Source organism: Penicillium oxalicum, chromosome III (assembly GCF_001723175.1).
Source record: "Penicillium oxalicum strain HP7-1 chromosome III, whole genome shotgun sequence".
NCBI classification, from domain to species: Eukaryota; Fungi; Ascomycota; class Eurotiomycetes; order Eurotiales; family Aspergillaceae; genus Penicillium; species Penicillium oxalicum.
The window spans coordinates 1,029,992-1,047,258 of record NC_064652.1 but is presented as its reverse complement, the minus strand read 5'-3'; the positions used below and the strand labels follow the sequence as shown (position 1 = coordinate 1,047,258).

Genomic DNA, 17,267 nt, shown 5'->3' with positions numbered 1-17,267 from the left:
CGATCCAGGCACTTGCTTACCCCCCCCCCAACACTCACCGTACTATCAATCTGCCAAGTCCAGTCCAACGGGATGAAACCGAGACATGGGAATAAATTCAAGGGACTCGATCTCGTCGCATATAGAGTGCTTCCGTCAACTACCATAAAACCTCACTTTAATTCGCAACTCCTCTTCCTCCTCCATGTCTCATCCTCATTAGTTCCATCGCGCTCAACTTCAATTGTTCCTCAAGCTCTATCCACACCCACCTAGAATGGATGGATACCATTTGATCAATTCAAACTCCGTCCGCGGGCAGTTCTCACAGACCACCCGCCTTTCCTTGGCGATGACATTCCACTTTGCCCTCCCCGACAAAGGTCTAACTTTACTTGTGGGAAACAGAAATCAAGGCAGGGCGAAGGAATTCTGACAGTCTTGTCGCAAAAGGCCGATCAGCATGAGGATTTGGAAGTACCAATTTCACGGTGAAATGGCCGCTTGGGCCGTATGCGTAGCCTTGGAATAACGTTATGCACTGGTTGAGAGTACGGTTTCTATAGAGATTCTCCGTGTGTTGTTTCCGTCGCTTGCTGACGGAATTGGAGCTTGCCAGTATATCTACAATGGAGCTACTGGGTTGGTAATTGGGTAGTGTCTCTCCCTCAAGCTCGGCGGACGGGTCAAGCAGCTTGAATCCCGCAGTGGGAAACACTCTCGGGGTGCACGTCCACTGCGGTGACAACATCATTGTTCGACACGGCACAACTGTCGCTCGTGGACTAGACTGGCGGGCAATCCGACGATAGCAAGAAATTGAGGAGAGAGACGTAGTGAAACATCTGTGAACACTGGTGATACAGATGGTCCAAGGTTGTTGCACGGCTCGCTGCATCATGAAGTTTAGGCACAGTAGAGCCCTGGGGCAGGTTGGGGGCGAGGGTAAAGGTAGTAAACGTGAAGATAGGAGGAGAACGAAGGAGTAGGTCTGGGCAGATTCTCAAGGGTACCTGCTCCGTGCCCGGGTAGGTTCGGTACCTGCATGACAGCTTTTTGTCACCCTGTCAAGTTTTAGGTTTCTTTATTTGGGGGGGGGAGGACTTCAATCTGCCTGGAAATGACGATATAGTGAGAAGAAAAAGAGATGATTGAAAAAAAAAATGGCATAATTTGAATTTGTGACGGCTTCTTTATTAGAAATATGTAATGTACCGTTCACTAGCACCCAGCCAACCGAGTGGAAGGCATTCCCCTTATCTGAACCTAAATGATAATTTCCGCGGGTCCGCTCAGAGACACATTCACCTCCTTGGTGAGGCTTTGTCGAGCCGCATCATACTCCTCGCCACGTGCCTGCTTCCGTGGGCGATCCTGTCCCAGAATGGTGACAGCTTCAATCGCCACATTCGTCTGGTAGCCAAACAGACCGCGGATGGAGAGACGGCCTTTACTGTATTCAAACTCAATCTCACTGCTGCTGGTCTCGAGGGACTCGCCATCGTCCAGGTACAATGAGCCCGAGGCATAGCCCTTGTTGTCGGGAGCAACCAGGATCTCAAAGCCACGACGGCGCAGCTCCTTCGTGGTCATCGCACTCTCGGCACGCAGCGGGATGATGCTTCCGCCGCGGATGTGGATGGGGATCTCGGTGACGCCAACATTCTTCAGCTTCTTGGTGGCACCCTTGCCGTTGACCTTGGCGCCGGTGTACCAGTCATAGAAGAGATCCTTGGGCAGGTAGGCGTCGACGGTGGTCTCCCCGACATCTTGGACGGGGGAGACGAGGAGAGCATCACCGTAGAAGAATTGAGCCTCGTTGGCAAAAGTTTTCTTGTCTTCGGGGTAGACGTAGAACATGGGCTGCAAGAAGGGCTCACCGGTCTGGGTCTGGCGGTGGAACGCAGTGTAGAGGTAGTCGAGGAGGCGGTAACGGATTTCAATGGCCTTGCGAGCCGCATCCGCGACCGTGGGCCAGCGGTAGAACTCCTGGGGGATGGAGTCGAGGCCATTGTGGTTGCGGTAGAAGGGGTTGAACGCACCCAGCGTGGCCCAGCGAGCGCAAAGCTCCTCGGTCGTGTTGCCGCCGAAACCGCAGACGTCAGACCCGACCATGGGGATCTGGAAAATGGCGGCAAACGCCAGCATCTGTCTGATAGAAGTGCGATACTTTTCCCATTCGCTAAGGTTGTCACCGAGCCTTTTATGGAGGAAAAAAGAAAACAAGGTTAGATAGGGACTTGGAGCTGAATATGTCATGATGTCGCTGGAGCAGACTTACCAGTGACCAACTTGAGTACCCGCACCCGCGAATGTGCTTCGGGTGATGACCAGAGGACGAACGGAAGGACGACGCACGCTCATAGCATGGCGAGAGGCAGTGCTCATCACTAAGAAACGGACATTCATATGAGCAATCAAGTCACCAGGGCAAAATCTAAGAAAAGGGCAGGTACTTACTGGTACCGTAGAGGTTGTGGGTGTCGTACTCGGCGTACCCATCCTCTCCTTGGTGAATGAGATCCGTATCAATGGTCTTGTTGCTCAAAGAACCGGCGGCATTGGCGATCTGGTACGCTGGCGAGACCAAGTCCCGGTTGGGCAGGCCTGCCTTGCTGCCGTGTGCACGACGAACCTTGCCTGAAGACTTCGCGGGCTGGAAGTCGGCCGGGAAGCCGGGCAGCGGACGAGGCGACGAGTCACGAACCGGGGGAGCAGCAGGAGGCAGGTCACTCTCCTCCGAGTAAGCAACGGGGTCCTTGCAGGGCCAAGGGCAGAAGTTGGCAGCCTCGTTCATATCAATCCACAGTCCGTCAATGTCAACACCAGTGGAAGGGTTGAAGAACCGCTCAAACTCGCCATCCCACCATTCTTGAGTCGTGGGTGCGAACCAGTCCGGGTAGACTGTAACTCCGGGCCAGACAGCGCCTATGAAGGGTCAGCCAATGCTCCAGATTCGACAAGATACTGTTGTCTGTGGTGAATTTACCTTGATAGACCACTCCGTCGCGGTTCAGGAAAACATTTTGCTCCTTGCCTCGGTTGGCTGCGCCATTGTCTGTAGCAAAGTCCTGGTCAGCATCGGCTTAACATGGATGAATAAAGCACACTGATTAAAAGTCTTACCGCTGTCGCTCACAGCAGGATCAACCATCACGATGTAGTGCTGGTCGTGCTTGTGCAGGTAGTCGACCAGCTCGCGCATCTTCTCAAGAGGATAACGCTCGGGATCAAGGGTGAAAACTCGGCGACGATCCATATAGTCAATATCGGTCCACATGGTCTCCAGAGGAATGCGAGCCGCGCTGTAGTTGTGAACGGCCTCGGCGACATCATAAACATCGCGGTATCCGTAACGACAGTTGTGGAACTGTTGCGAAGGCTGTCAGCACAGAATCAAATCCATCCAAACCAGTAAGATCCACCTACACCAAAGGTCCAGTATGCCTGCATGGCGGGAAGACCAACGACCTCCGAGTACTGCTTGGCCACCTCCTTGGGAGAGGGACCCGCAAGGAAGTAAAGGTCAAAGACACCACCGACGGTGTTGTACTCCAAGAATTGACGGCCGTCATCGGTCTGGTCCACCTTGATATCCATGCCGTTGGAGTTCAGGAAGAACACACCGTGGGTACCCTGGGCACCTCGGTGGTCAACGTAGACCGGGTGGTTGCCGTACAGGTTGGTGTTCTCGGGGATACCGTAGGCATCACGGCTCCAGAGAGTGCGGGTGTAGTTCTTGTTGGGCAGACGGAAAGAATCAGAGTGTTCACCCAGACCGTACAGATACGGGTTCTTGGGAAGCCAGGTGCGCAGTCTGAGGTATTGATCTTCGAAGATCAAGCTTGTCTCGGAAGTGTCAAAGAGGACCTCTTTCCCACGGAGAACGCGGAAAGAGAACGGCTCAGCCTCAAAGTCGAAGCGAATGTTGGGGTCGCTGCCATGGTGACTGTCTGCGTCCGGTCGAGGGAAAACCGATGTCGGCACCTGGTAGACTTCCTCGTCCTTATCCGAGATGAGGACATGGATGCGATCATCTGCGGCATACCGATTAGTATTTGAATTTGATCCACCTTTGACTGCCACCCTGATGACTGTCTTTCCATGCGCAAGAGCTCGACCAAGGGTTACTCACCAGTCTGGTATTCGACGAGGAGCTTCAAGTTCTCCAAGTCAGTGCCATAGCTGTCACAGTGCTCACCCGCGAGAACCAGATCAGCCGTCAAGGACTGGCCGTGCTCGCGGATATTCACTGCCTTGTAACCGGGGCACTCATCAGTATTTCCGGATCGAGTCTCAACCACGGCGGCGCCCACGAGGGGTGCCAGAAGTAGCAGCGATCCCCGCATGATGAAAGGATGGATCGGAGTGTGCAGCTTCAGCGTAGGGAACGAAGGGAGGTGAGAAGAAGGGGAGGGTATTTATTCAGTGGCCAGTGGATTTGCACAGCTTCCCCGCCTCCAGCTATCCCCAGATGACTTGCATCAAAAGTCCGCAGTCAGTGGAGGACCGGGGTTGTAGGTGAGGGGAAAGCAGTACGAGCGAGTGAGTGGAGAAGATAATGTCCGATGAATGCGCGAGAAGGGCCTGGGACAAGGCAAACAAATGGCCGCTGGACCCCGGCCAAGATCCGCCAAGCTGGGCATGTCCCTGTGGCCGTTGAACTTGACGCCATTTCCAATGGCTCGTTGAGCGCTCCGGTTGTACAGCGCCTCTGTCGTCAATTCCGGACCCTACGCCACTACAGTCGACGTCGACGAGACCCTGAAGAAGCGCGGGCAATTATCGGAGAGGAAGTCTTGGCGGATCGGCAGAGTCGCCTCGGAGTGGGACTGAGCCATGAGTCCCGGGGAGGACTCTTGGCTCAACCGGAAGCCGACTACAAGCGCCGACGAGATGCTTCTCGTCCATCCCGTCTGGCTGCCGGGTTGATGTCGGCAATGGCGGAGATGAGAAAGTCAATTTGCGAACCGGGGTGGGGTTCCTGAGCTCGAGGAGCTACCGAGGGTCCGGTGGACCTGGGGAAATTAAGGTGGGACAGTTGGTACAGTAGTTTGCACGTTGTGCAGTCTACGTAAGACCACGGCAGATGAAGCTGTAGTGAGTCCAGCGATCAGAGAGAGAGAGAGAGAGAATTCCGGGGCTACAACAATCCTAGTGCGAGTAGCACTCGATGATTATTCTCGGCAGATCACGAGCATCGATATTGTTTTTAATCGAGTACCAGGTCCGTCGGCATCAATACAAGAACAAGGTTCACCCTGCCGAGAAGCCGCCGCGGTTCCATCAATAGGAAGCGTCGTCGTGGTCGGCTTTGGCGCGATGCAATCGCCTTTACCAGAGGCATCCATTTCGCCGTGTACCAGCTTCACCTTTGCAAGCACCTAGCTCAAAGATTGCGGAGAGACTCGACGAAGACTAAGATTTTGACGATGAACAAAATTCACCTAGCTGTGCTTCTCAACAGATGGTCGAGTTGAGTTGCCGCTTGTTTTGGGTGAGAGCCTCGAGCACGTTCCAGCTTGTGGTCTGCGTCCAGCAGGCGATGGGCAGAAACCAAAAAGACACTGTCTGTTCAGACGATTCCTTTGCGCCATCTCAATCATCGGACACGGGCCCCCAATTTACTCTTGGATTGGATTGTCAAAAGACCTGGGTTTCAAAAGAAGAAGCTTTCATTTCGGGCGCCCCTTGACAGGACCCATGTGGCAACATGTCTAGATATCACGAGCATCGGGTTGCAAAAATGGCAACCAAAAAGACCGAACCAAAAAAAAATAACATAAAGCAGAGGGGATGCATTCATCCACCCTCCATCTGACCAGATCAACCAGGATCACGAAAGGCAATGCTCCAAACTCCCAGACATCGTCAATGTTTTCGTATCAATTCCCCCACCCACTGAGAGAACTCCTTCAAATCTTCTGACCAGCCGAGGCCGCCTTGACGTCCTCCTCGGAGCTCATGATCTGCACCTTGATCGCGCCAGTCTTGGGGTTTGCCGCGGTCTCAAAGGCCTTGAGCGCATCCTCCAGGGCAAAGCGGTGGGTGACCAGCTTGTGCAGATCAATCACTCCGTTTTGCACCAGACGGATGGCACGCGGCCAGGTGTTGCAGTAGCGGTACTGGTACTGCAGGTCGATCTCCTGGGTGCTCAGACGCATGAAGGGAATGGTCATCTCGTTTTTGCCCACACCGATCACAAACACCTTGCCACCGAACTTCATGCTCCAGATGGCGGAGTTGACACTGCTCTCCACACCGGTACACTCCAGGCACAGACGGGGCCGCAGCGCATCGGGGCCGGAGCCGTTGCCGTCGTTGAGGGCATTGATGATTCCCGCCGCGGACTCCTCGGCGGAGAGGCCGATCTGAACCTTGTAGGTGCGGACTTCAGGAACCAGAGACTTGGCAAAGGCCAGACGACCCTCGTCAATGTCGGTGATGACGATGGGGCAGGCACCGGCGGCGCGGGCACTGAGCAGGGAAATCAGACCGATGGGACCGGCACCGGTGATGAGGGTGGCGTCACCCAAGCGCAGCCCGCTGCGCTCGATGGCGGCCAAGGCCACACTCAGAGGCTCCAGCAAAGCACCATCCTCATAGCTCATGTCGCCGATCTTGTGGCACCAGATGGCGGGGTGGTTGACATAGCGGCGGAGGAGGCCGTCCACGGGTGGGGTGGACAGGAAGGCGACTCGCTCGCAGCCGTTGTATCGTCCCGTCAAGCAAGGCTCACATTCGTTGCAGATCACGTTGGGCTCAATGGCGACTCGGTCTCCGGGCTTCAAAGAGGTGACGTCGGAAGCGACCGCGACAATCTGACCGGCAGACTCGTGGCCGAGGATGTGGTCGCCCGTCACGATCATGGGGCCGATGCAGCCGGCGTGCCAAAAGTGAACGTCCGATCTAGAGAGAGCGCGCAGACAGAAGATCCCGGTCAGTCGCATTTTTCCCTCGCTTGACTCTTTTTCCGTTGGGGACCAAGCCACACAGGCTCCCCAAGGTCACCACCGGGCCTAGGGGAAGATCTTACCCGCAAATACCAGTGCTGCGCACCTCAATGGTCACCTCGCCGGGCTTGAGACTCTTGCCGCTCTGAACATCTTCCGCCTTGGGCTCCGCCTCCGCAATCCACAGGTCATGCTGGGGGTTGGTGTAGACACCGATGTTGGTCTTGGTGACGGTGGTAGCGGTCGACATGATGATCTTTTATGGTGTGGAAAAATGGGGTTAAGTAGAAAAAAAAAAGGAGAAAGGATCAAGAAGCCAGCGAAAGAGAGGAACAAGAGAGGATCAACAATACAGGATCGGTGTAACGAGGGGCAGGCACAGTCTTTAAATCACTTGACTGGAAACGAATCGGCCAGGTGACCACCACTACAAAATTCTCCCCCAAAAAAATTCTCGTCAAGCGCACCGAGTTTTGTTGCCCAACAAGCTGTCGTCCAGTATCGCGGGACCATCATCTTGCCGAGCAAACGTGGAGAGAACGCGGAGTAGCACCTCCAGAATTCTCCGGCTGTAGCCAACCAGCAGAGCCGGAGGTACCTTCCCTGGGCCTCCTGGACCTCTCCGGGCGTGAAGGCTTGACTATCGACGACTGCGTCCACCAGAAAAAGTGGAGAGTCCTGGAGGGGCAATCTGATTTTAACCGCGGGGGGGGGGGGGGGGGGGTCTCCAATTTCAATTGGGGGTGAGGGGGAGGCTCCTTCAGTCTGGGGCGAGACCACCAGAGTGGTTTGAGGTGAGCAACCAAACAATTCGGGCAATACGAATCCTGAGTGGTGGCAGGCCGACACTACGGTGGTCTGAGTAGAAGAAGAATCTACACATAAACTATGAGGATTCTATACCAAATGTATGGAATCAGTACTTCCTCCCGCCGACAATGCTTGTACACTCTATTGAGCATTGGAGCAATTAAATGGGGGAGAGATATTGATGTGAAAGATAACAGAGAAGAGGGGGGAAAAAGGCAACTTCTGCCTGTTTATGATTTGAATGCAGGAGACCAGACCTCTCGCTGAACATCCCACTTCCAAAAGCCACGATCCCAGCAGAGATCAGTGGAGTGGCCAACATCTCCACCGACGGGTTGACCCTCCGCGTGACCTCTTCACCGTCCACGCCGTGCCCCCCGGGCCGAGTCCGAAAGTCGGCTATCGGGTAAATGCAATGCGACACCTGTCCCTGCACGCCAAATCCATCGTTGTATTGCCGGTTCTCTACGGGCAAAATGTCCCTCCTGCTGTCAGTAGTACCAGCATGCACCCGGCTGACGACCTATTGTAACGGAGTCCTCTCGACTTGATGGATCTACTGAGCATCTTGTGGGCGTGTCACGCGTTTTTTTCGCATTTCAATGGTCTTCGCGTGTTAGAGCTGGACAACACCTGTTGCGAAGGGGGCCCCCGAAGTGGCAAATTCCCGGTGGAAACCATGGCGGAGCCGTGATCATCACCATCATCATCATCATCCTTACGCAGAAGATGCGTTTCAGGAGTCTGTCTTTTTCCCGTTGGCTAGAGCACAATCGAGGAAGCTCTGTAGATTCGAAGAACGTAGTTTGGGCAAGTGGGATGCAATGATCGAGTTCGATGGCAACAAGTAACAAAAGTCCCCCGGGTGCTGCTCCGCATGGTTAGTGCTGGTCATCTCCCGTCTCGAAATAATGCTCATGGAAGCAGAGCGTAGTTCTTATCGTAGTGGAGTCAGACGTTCGCTGGTGGTGGAGTGGGCAGCAAGCATCAATGTTGGTAGCCCAAATCCTTCGGGCTGATTTCTTCGGCGGTTTCAATCCCTTCATAGAGCCCCTAGTTCATTCCCATCATGGAGAACAAGTTCATTCGACAAAGTTGTTCGACTTTTAGGAATGAGCATATGAGTCGGGAAACGGGAGACCACCAGATATCGGTGCGCTCCATCGCTGATCAATGTCTAGTGGACTTGAGTGGGTGAGGTAGAGGTGCAAAGCTCAACGGCGAATCGAATTGGTCCTATTTGGATCCAGTCTGTGCCTAGGTCAACACTTCCAATCAGTCTGGCGTCGACGAAGCCGGGCAATGCTGTACACCTAGTATATATATTTGGTAATACACCTGGTATCTCACGTACCTACAGCAAGACCATAGGTAATAACTACCTACTGCCGGACATTGAGAACCGAATTAACCTACCTCGACGGCACCCAGGCACTTTGGACCTAGACTATCTAGCCCAGTCTCGAAGTAAATCTTGAGGTGCTTCCTCAACCTAATTACCTACACCAGACGTCCATACCTGCACGGGACCCGTCGTCTATCAAAAGTTCTCTCTTCCTTTAAACGGAGCGTCCCAACCACGGTGAACTTGGACTGGCGGTACTTTGAAGAAAAGGAAATTTCGTCAATCCCAGTATCCGTGAAATATAAAAGTCTATACTACATATCAGGGCCCAGCATCTTAGATCTAGGCCTCACGCGCAAATGCTGCACGAATTTTACTTCCAATCCAGGGGCTAAAAGGTCATCGGAATTTACCCGAATACCCGCTTCCGCGGCCGACGCCTGGATTCAACCAAGCACGAGGTTCCAGTGGTCAACTAAGTCGTTTTTGGCCGACCGATTGGCAACCGTCAAATGGGGGATACTGAAACTGGAAAAAAATCGGGTTCCATACCTCGGGCCTTTTAATCGCGCTCGGTCGGCCATAATGTAACTGGACACAATCAGACGGGCGATTCGATTCATGCAAGCAACCTTATCACTGCCCAACTACCCATTGCTTGAGGCTACCATCGGGTTCAGAGATCCTGCATCAACTGGTCAACTAGATGTAACCAGGTCGCATTCTAAGTTTAGACTGCCAGATATTCGAGAAGTCAGGCACAACAAATTATACATGAAGGAGACAGTATAGATCTGCAAACAATCTTGACGTATGTACACGAACAGTGTCTGTGTCCGAAAAAGGTCTCGAGCGTATTCATCCTTGAAATGTCCAATGGAAGATTGTTTCGCAGCTGGACCAGCGCCATCGTTGTAGTGGGGACGATCAAACTGTGTATTTGCATCTCAGTTTGAATGTTTGCGCGAGGGCACATGAAATCCTAAAGTTGATATTCCAGTGTACGTGGGTAGAAGGGGCTTAAAACCATACACTGATGGGACAGCCACTAATCCGTTAACTGCCCGCCCGCGTGAAAGGTAAATTGTCGCCTGCAAGTGGGTGATGGCTAGTCAATCTCATTAAGCTGCTCAATAAGAGGCGAAGATCATCTGGATGGATACGAGGTAAAATGCAAAGGCTTTTTGGAAACTCTTATTCATACCTCGTACATGGCCAGACTCCACAAAATGAGGTAGTAGATCCCTTGGTTTACATTTACAAAGTTGGAGAACGTCTTTCTCTGGACGCAAAGCCATGCTCTAGCAAATTGTTTCCGTCTTCTTGTCCCATATTTCAACGTATCCACCCCCACACTGGTCTTGACATCCATATAAACTAGGTTTGTTGCTGCCAACTAAGACTCTGTTTGTTTGCTGCCGTTTACGTCAATCGCATTGTACCAGATCCAGGCACCGCCGGAACGGAGCGCAGAAAAGCGATTGAGTCACGTGACACAGATTCCCTGAAGTTCCCGATCCTCCAAATCCGCAGATTCTGGTCCCATCGTTGCGCAAGACGAACATCGCCATTGGACCTCCACCCCCGTCCCTTCTCAACGAGCGATCCTCCCGGGTTATCTGTGCTTGGTCTCTTTGAATCTCCATCATCTATATTTCCATCCTCGCACTCCCCCAAGATGCCCGTTGCCACCCGTGCCGTCCTGCGGCAATCGCAGTTCCTGGCTCGCCGTACCTTCGCCAGAAACGCCTCTTCCACCTCCGAGGCTGCCTCCAAGGCCGGTCAATCCGCTTCTAACGCGGCTTCCAAGGCCCAGGATGGTCTCTCCAAGGCCACCGCTGCTGCCGGTCCCGCTCTTTCCAATGCCGCTTCGGCCCTCCGCAAGGTTGGCGGTCCCGTTGGCAAGGTGGTTAAGTTTGTTGACTGTAAGAGATACCCCGATGATTCTAGCCGTGAGCTCGTTCTTCCAGTGGAGCTGGCTCTGAAAAGCGGCAATGGGCATTGAGAATCATATCAGTAGCCATCAATTGGGCACTGGTCGGTTCTAGGTGCCGCCTCGATGACCTTCAGCTTCACACCCGCTTGGAGAACATGCAAAACAAACACAAGCTAACGAATTTTCTAGCCATGATTCCCCCTACCATCTACTACACTCGTGTCGGTCTTGAGCTCGGAAAGCTGGTTTTCCGTGGCCAGAACATGTCCCCTCCGTAAGTCATGATTCAAGATTAAGATTCCTGTGCACGCCACCAATGTCACGCATCTGACTCTGATCTCCATCGCACAGTACCATGGCCACCTTCCAGTCCTACTTCCAGCCTTTGATCAACGTCATGCGCAACCCTGCCGCCATTAAGAACCTCCAGATGCCCTCCCCCCAGGGCATGTTGAACCGCGTCCGCAACGCCAACGCCAAGGAGATTGCTCTCTTCGGTGTCACCGCCGCCGAGGTCCTTGGATTCTTCACCGTTGGTGAGATGATTGGTCGCATGAACGTCGTTGGCTACCGCGGCGAGACCGCCCACCACTAGATGTGGAAAATACTTGTTCTTTCATTTCTGTTTTCACCACTACCCCCTGCTTTCCTATGTGCCCTCCAATTTTGGCCCCCCTTCGGTCAGGCTTTGTATGATAGACGATGGAATATAAACTGTTGTCTGAGATAGAATCATTTCTTTTGGAATTTGAATTCATTCGAGTCTGGTTTCATGAAATGTCATATACGCGCTTACCTAGAACGAAATCCCTTCCGGATAATCTGTGGGAATCAGCGCGTACTATTTTATCAGATCTTCCAAACCCACAATGGCATATTAATCAGATGACTAATAAAAAAAAGTTTGTCTAGAGATATTCTCCATGAACAAGTCAGTTCAACCTATGTAGATGATGATGCTTGGACGGTCCCAGACCGTCGCGATCAATGTAATGTAAAGACGCCGAACATCCATGATTGGTCCGCGCGGAGAAGGTGGGTCTCTTTTTTTTCTGCCCGAAATATCAAAATGTCCCCAGCTTCAAAAGTTCCAGAGGATCAAAGTTTAGATTTCTCCCAACTTGAAAGCCCGACCTATCCAACATGGATGCCTTCAAGCTGCTGACGCGGTCATCAAACTTGAAGTCTGCTGCATCGACGACAGCCAAGTCTACTGCCCGTCTGCCTTCAACGGGCAAGGCGGCGAATCCGCAGCTCTTCCGAACTGCCGCAGGAGAGAAGCTCGAATCGGCGCAAAATGATAAAAAGAGGAAAAGAACTGCCGCTGGTGCTGCCGAAGGCGATGAGAACGACGCTGCTGACCTGGACTTTTTCCATTCATCGAAGCGGTCCTCTGCAGCCAAGACCGAGGTGTCTGAGTCTGCCCAGGGAGCGCAGGAGCAGACGCTGGACCAGGATGATGGATCTGATGAAGAGGATGAGATGGACGAGATTGAGCGTCGCACTATTCTGAATTCTCATAAGATCAAGGTGACCGATCTACGTGATGTTGATGAGATTCAACCCCAAGTTGCGTCTACGACGGAATCCACGAAGAAAAAAAAGAAGCAAAAGAAGGAAGAACCATCTGTTCTGAGCAAAAAAGAGCAGAAGCGGGCCCGTCGACTGTATCCACAGCCGTTGACATCCTTCAAGGAGCTACGGACGAGATATAAGATCTCCCGTCGGCTTGCTGAGAACGTTGCGGATCAGGGCTTTACAGTCCCTACGGAAGTGCAGCTAGGCACGCTGCCACTTCTGCTGGGTAATTTACCAAGCTCAGCAGATTCTGCCGAAGAACCTGATCTTTTGGTCGTGGCGCCCACTGGTAGCGGAAAGACGCTCTCTTTCTTGATTCCAGTGATCAACAAGATCGTTCGCCACCATCACTCCTCACAGTCTGATGAGCATGGGATCTTGGCCATCGTTGTTGCTCCGACCAAGGAGCTGGCCAGTCAGATCGTCAATGAGGGCCGGAAACTGGTCGCTGGTACTGGTGTCAAGATCACGCTAATGAAGAAGGGAATGCGTGTCGTGGAACGCAGTGACGAGGGGGAATCGAATGTTCTCGACGAGAACAGCGATGCTTCGGAATCCGAGGAAGAAGACGACGAACAAAAGTCGAGTAACGCATCAAAGAAAATTCCTGTGACGAAGAGTGACATTTTGGTCACCACACCACTGCAACTGGTGAATGCTCTCTCGGAGCATCAGACTAAACCTCTCGCTCAATTGCCATTTGTCCGCAGCTTAATCTTGGATGAGGCCGATGTACTTCTCGATCCACTCTTCCGCGAACAAACGCTCAGTATCTGGCGCTCCTGTGTTCACCCTAATTTGCGCGTGAGCCTCTGGTCCGCAACCATGGGCTCCAATATTGACGATCTCATCCGTTCGACGATCAAGGAGCGACAGGCCGAAATTGGAATTGCAAGCACCACACAACACCCTCTCATTCGCCTCGTGGTTGGTCTGAAGGACTCTGCCATTCCCAACATCGAACACAAGCTGGTCTATGCTGCTACTGAGCAAGGCAAGCTTCTTGGCCTACGCCAGCTTCTCCACCCAGCCGCTGCCTCGGCTTCTGATGTCCGTCTCCGCCCACCATTCCTCATTTTCACTCAAACGATTCCCCGCGCCATTGCATTGCACTCGGAGCTGAAGTATGACATTCCCGCCGAAGCCGGTGGCTCTTCGCGCATTGCCGTGCTCCACTCCGATCTATCTGACACGCAACGGTCCGAGATCATGCGAGACTTCCGCAAAGGCGAGATCTGGATTCTCGTAACAACAGACTTGCTCGCTCGTGGTGTGGACTTCCGTGGTATTAATGGTGTTGTCAACTATGACATCCCCAACTCCGCCGCCGTTTACGTCCACCGAGTTGGTCGGACTGGTCGTGCAGGACGTACGGGAGGCATCGCTGTCACATATTACACCAAGGAAGACATCCCCTACGTCAAGAGCATCGCCAACATCATCGATGTCAGCGAGAAGCTGCGTGGCACCGAGGGCGAGAAGTCCATCCAAAAGTGGTTACTCGACTCGCTCCCTGACCTGAGCAAGAAGGATAAAAAGGAGCTTAAGAAGCATGGTGTCAAAGCGCGCCAGGTCACCAAGCATGTGGGTAAGAACGGGAAAGACGCAGATGATAAGGGCGCGCGTGGCATGCGGATCAGTACGAAGAGTGGATTCGAGAGGCGCATGGAGAATCGCAGAAGGGGAGCCATCGAGGCCAGTCGGAAGCGTAAGGCTAATTCCAGCGCTCAAACTGGTGGTGAGAGTGACAGGGAAAGCTGGAAGGGACTGGATGACTGAAAATCTCGCGAGCGCGCAAGGGTCCTTTGTACAAAATAAACAAGTCTGGCGTTCTAAGGTTGTTGGAAACTGTCCACCGACAAATAGGTACTGGATCATTCGTCAAATCATTTCAAGCGTGATACTACTAGTATACATTTGTTGGTCACGCCACAGGAGTTTGTCTCACGAGGGCCATTCTTCCTATCTTGTAATCATCCTATTTTTTTCAAGGTCTTGAGTGGTACCGCCCATCACAAAGTGCCTATCGAGGCCCTGGAGGCGGTTCCTCAGCCAACTTCCTAACCAATTTTACCGGCACAAATGCTTTATCCAGCTTCCCCTGCTCCTCCAACACAGCCTCGCAGTCATCTTCATCTCCGTCAAAATACAGTGCCCATTCTCCTTCCTCCTCTTCGACGGCCACAAATCGGTTACTCTCCTCGAGAGTCAGAACTCGTTCGTTTTCGGACCAGTCCCAAGGACCTACGATATGCGTGACACTTTGTGAGCGGTTTCCGTACTTTAGCTCATGCGTATCGACATCCGCATAGATCCAATTAAGTAACGGTGGGTCGGCAGAGACATAAGTGGGCAATCCGAGCCCCCGCTCCAGATGTTTCGTTTCTTCGAGTTCCGGATACTCGATATAGAACGCGAGGGCTGTGAAGGCCGGTATTGAGCGATCTGCAGGGTTGGGGTGGTCGATATAAACCTGTGTGAAGAAGGGAAGGGAATCAGCATTGGTAAAGGATTTTCGGGTGTTGCGACAAAAACCTGAAGAGGGAAAGAAAACAAAGCAATGTGATGCACACCTTGTCATTACGAACTACCAATCTCCGCCCATGGACGTCGCGATCGTCATCGGTGTCGCCATCGCATTCCACGTCAATATGGAACTTTGCCATTCGGCGTGCATCTTCTCGGCGTTGATTCGCTTTGCGTTGCTCACTTGTCGCAAATGCCACGCCCGTTGTCGTGGGAATGGCAGTGAGCAGTAGAAGACCAATGACCATCTTGTCGACTGGAGGGTCCGCGCGAAGAGCTGCGTTCCGTCCGTTGAGCGAAAAATAAAATTAACGTACACTTGTACACTTTACAGCAGGTGCCAAGTCTGGTAGATCCGCTCTGAGGTATTGGGTTCTGCTTGTGTATCTCCGCGTTGCTGCTGGTATGATCAACTGCGAAGAGTACACCAGGTGTCACGTCTGGTAAATAGCTGATGGGAGGTCGGTGACTGGAGAGTGACCTGTCTGGCCTACGAGCATGTCGAATGAATAGTTCACTCGGAGTAGAAGAGGGGCAAAGATCGATAATCGTTCTTAGCTTGATCGCGGGCGTTCTAGTGCTGTGGATCCTTGAAGTTGCAAGGAACTCCCGCCGGGAGCAACGTCATTACTCGCACGTGATATATTTCTTATGTGAACTTGTGAAGTATTCTCCCCGTCTTCTAGTGGTATCGTTAGTTTACCGCTCTTGGTTTCGATGCAACCACCCTATTGAGCTTTTTTGTTCATGTCAAATCTTGCCACATTTGGTGCAAGTATCTATGTAGGATTGTATGCCACTGACAGATTCTCGACAAGGCTGTTGTTCATCATGAGGATGCAAGTCGCACCTTGATCGCGCTCAGCGTCACAGTCGACTCCGGATCTTGTCAGGTGCGGCAAGGTCTATAGAAACAGAGGGTTTATCAATCTTCCTCATTTTCCAAAACTTTTCGATCTCAGCCCAATAAAGGTGGGGATGATCTCTCGCCAAGGCACAGTGCGGACTGTCCGGGAAAGGCATGGTATAAACTGTATAGCTCCATTTAGACTTTGCCTCTTCGATATGAGACTCGATTTGTCCACTTTCAACCGTTGGGTCGGTAATCGAGTACATATACAGCCTTGGTACATTCTTTCCGAAGATTGCGGAATCATTCAATTGCGCGCGCAAGTCTCGAACAGAACTCATCCATCCTGTCTGCTGTAATCCATTGATGACACCGACCGCAGGAAAGAGTAGCTTCCTTCCCACCATTTGCGCCAGACGCGAACGAGGCAACGAATGAGCAGCAGCCTCGTATACCCGCCAGAAGGAGTCATCGCCTGGGCAGCAATCAAAGATGATTCCACCTAGATATCTGCCAAGCTCTAGTGGTGGATGACTTGGATCCATCTGCAAAGAGAGGGCCAGCTGAATGGCAGTGTTGCAACCACCATGGGAGAACAGGTGCAATAGACAATTCCTCGTGTCTCCATTCCCCGATTGGTTGACGGTACTTCGAATGATCTTTCGGGCAGCTGCCAAGCGTGTGCGAAGAGCACGGAATGGCAGAACGCTAATCTCCAGCATACGTGCAGTGATGAGAAGTATTGCCGAGTATGGGAACAAGACTCGGTATCTTGAGATATATTTCAAGATTCGCTGGTTCGTTGCACCCCCAAGCCATGTACAAAGTGTGATGAGCGTAGGATTTGCAGTAGGGTCTGCGTCTATCTCTCGTGTATGCTGTTGGGGCCGGAAGAAGTAGATGCCTTCGCCGATACGCCGCAAAGGACTAAATGGAGATTCCGCCATCACTGCCCTGTCCCGATGTTCTGTGTACATGCAGTGTCTTCGGTGCAGAATTCAAAAGGAAATGATTATTCAACAATGATCATACTGGTTAAGGGGGTTCCCTTGCACGGACTCAATACCCTACCCCGCAAAATAGTTGTCAGATTGATCACTGATGATATTATGTAACCTTTAGACTAAGCCTCATTTGTCTGTCTGAATGCCTGACAAAGAGGGCCACCACACACGTTTTGCGCAAGTCATATGCTTCGGCTGTCGTCAGGCCGCCTTGTAGAAACATCTATTCTCTATTGATGCCCAGGTTGTTCATTCTATCGTGTATCGTCTATTCGTAAACATCATG

General features: G+C 52.4%; 7 protein-coding genes across 7 annotated transcripts; 3 read left to right on the top strand and 4 right to left on the bottom strand.

Annotated features, from left to right (window-relative positions):
- Positions 1–1,245: 1,245 nt before the first annotated feature.
- Positions 1,246–4,328, bottom strand: POX_c03853 (putative alpha/beta-glucosidase agdC; the record flags this gene model as incomplete). Its single annotated transcript, XM_050112740.1, has 7 exons — positions 1,246–2,179; positions 2,261–2,369; positions 2,440–2,907; positions 2,969–3,037; positions 3,106–3,349; positions 3,409–4,016; positions 4,115–4,328. The coding sequence occupies 7 exons, from the start codon at positions 4,326–4,328 to the stop codon at positions 1,246–1,248; spliced, it is 2,646 nt and encodes an 881-aa protein (XP_049970296.1).
- A 219-nt stretch (positions 4,329–4,547) lies between these two features.
- Positions 4,548–4,967, top strand: POX_c03852 (uncharacterized protein; the record flags this gene model as incomplete). The annotated part of the gene is made up of 1 exon (XM_050112739.1): positions 4,548–4,967. One exon carries the CDS (start codon positions 4,548–4,550, stop codon positions 4,965–4,967), a length of 420 nt encoding a protein of 139 aa, XP_049970295.1.
- A 927-nt stretch (positions 4,968–5,894) lies between these two features.
- Positions 5,895–7,182, bottom strand: POX_c03851 (L-arabinitol 4-dehydrogenase; the record flags this gene model as incomplete). The annotated part of the gene is made up of 2 exons (XM_050112738.1): positions 5,895–6,888; positions 7,016–7,182. 2 exons carry the CDS (start codon positions 7,180–7,182, stop codon positions 5,895–5,897), a joined length of 1,161 nt encoding a protein of 386 aa, XP_049970294.1.
- A 3,583-nt stretch (positions 7,183–10,765) lies between these two features.
- On the top strand, positions 10,766–11,618 carry POX_c03850 (uncharacterized protein; the record flags this gene model as incomplete). The annotated part of the gene is made up of 3 exons (XM_050112737.1): positions 10,766–11,012; positions 11,213–11,297; positions 11,375–11,618. The coding sequence occupies 3 exons, from the start codon at positions 10,766–10,768 to the stop codon at positions 11,616–11,618; spliced, it is 576 nt and encodes a 191-aa protein (XP_049970293.1).
- A 548-nt stretch (positions 11,619–12,166) lies between these two features.
- On the top strand, positions 12,167–14,380 carry POX_c03849 (ATP-dependent RNA helicase rok1; the record flags this gene model as incomplete). The annotated part of the gene is made up of 1 exon (XM_050112736.1): positions 12,167–14,380. The coding sequence occupies one exon, from the start codon at positions 12,167–12,169 to the stop codon at positions 14,378–14,380; it is 2,214 nt and encodes a 737-aa protein (XP_049970292.1).
- A 244-nt stretch (positions 14,381–14,624) lies between these two features.
- On the bottom strand, positions 14,625–15,375 carry POX_c03848 (uncharacterized protein; the record flags this gene model as incomplete). Its single annotated transcript, XM_050112735.1, has 2 exons — positions 14,625–15,074; positions 15,175–15,375. 2 exons carry the CDS (start codon positions 15,373–15,375, stop codon positions 14,625–14,627), a joined length of 651 nt encoding a protein of 216 aa, XP_049970291.1.
- A 619-nt stretch (positions 15,376–15,994) lies between these two features.
- POX_c03847 (uncharacterized protein) lies at positions 15,995–16,924 on the bottom strand (the record flags this gene model as incomplete). Its single annotated transcript, XM_050112734.1, has 1 exon — positions 15,995–16,924. The coding sequence occupies one exon, from the start codon at positions 16,922–16,924 to the stop codon at positions 15,995–15,997; it is 930 nt and encodes a 309-aa protein (XP_049970290.1).
- Positions 16,925–17,267: the final 343 nt, after the last annotated feature.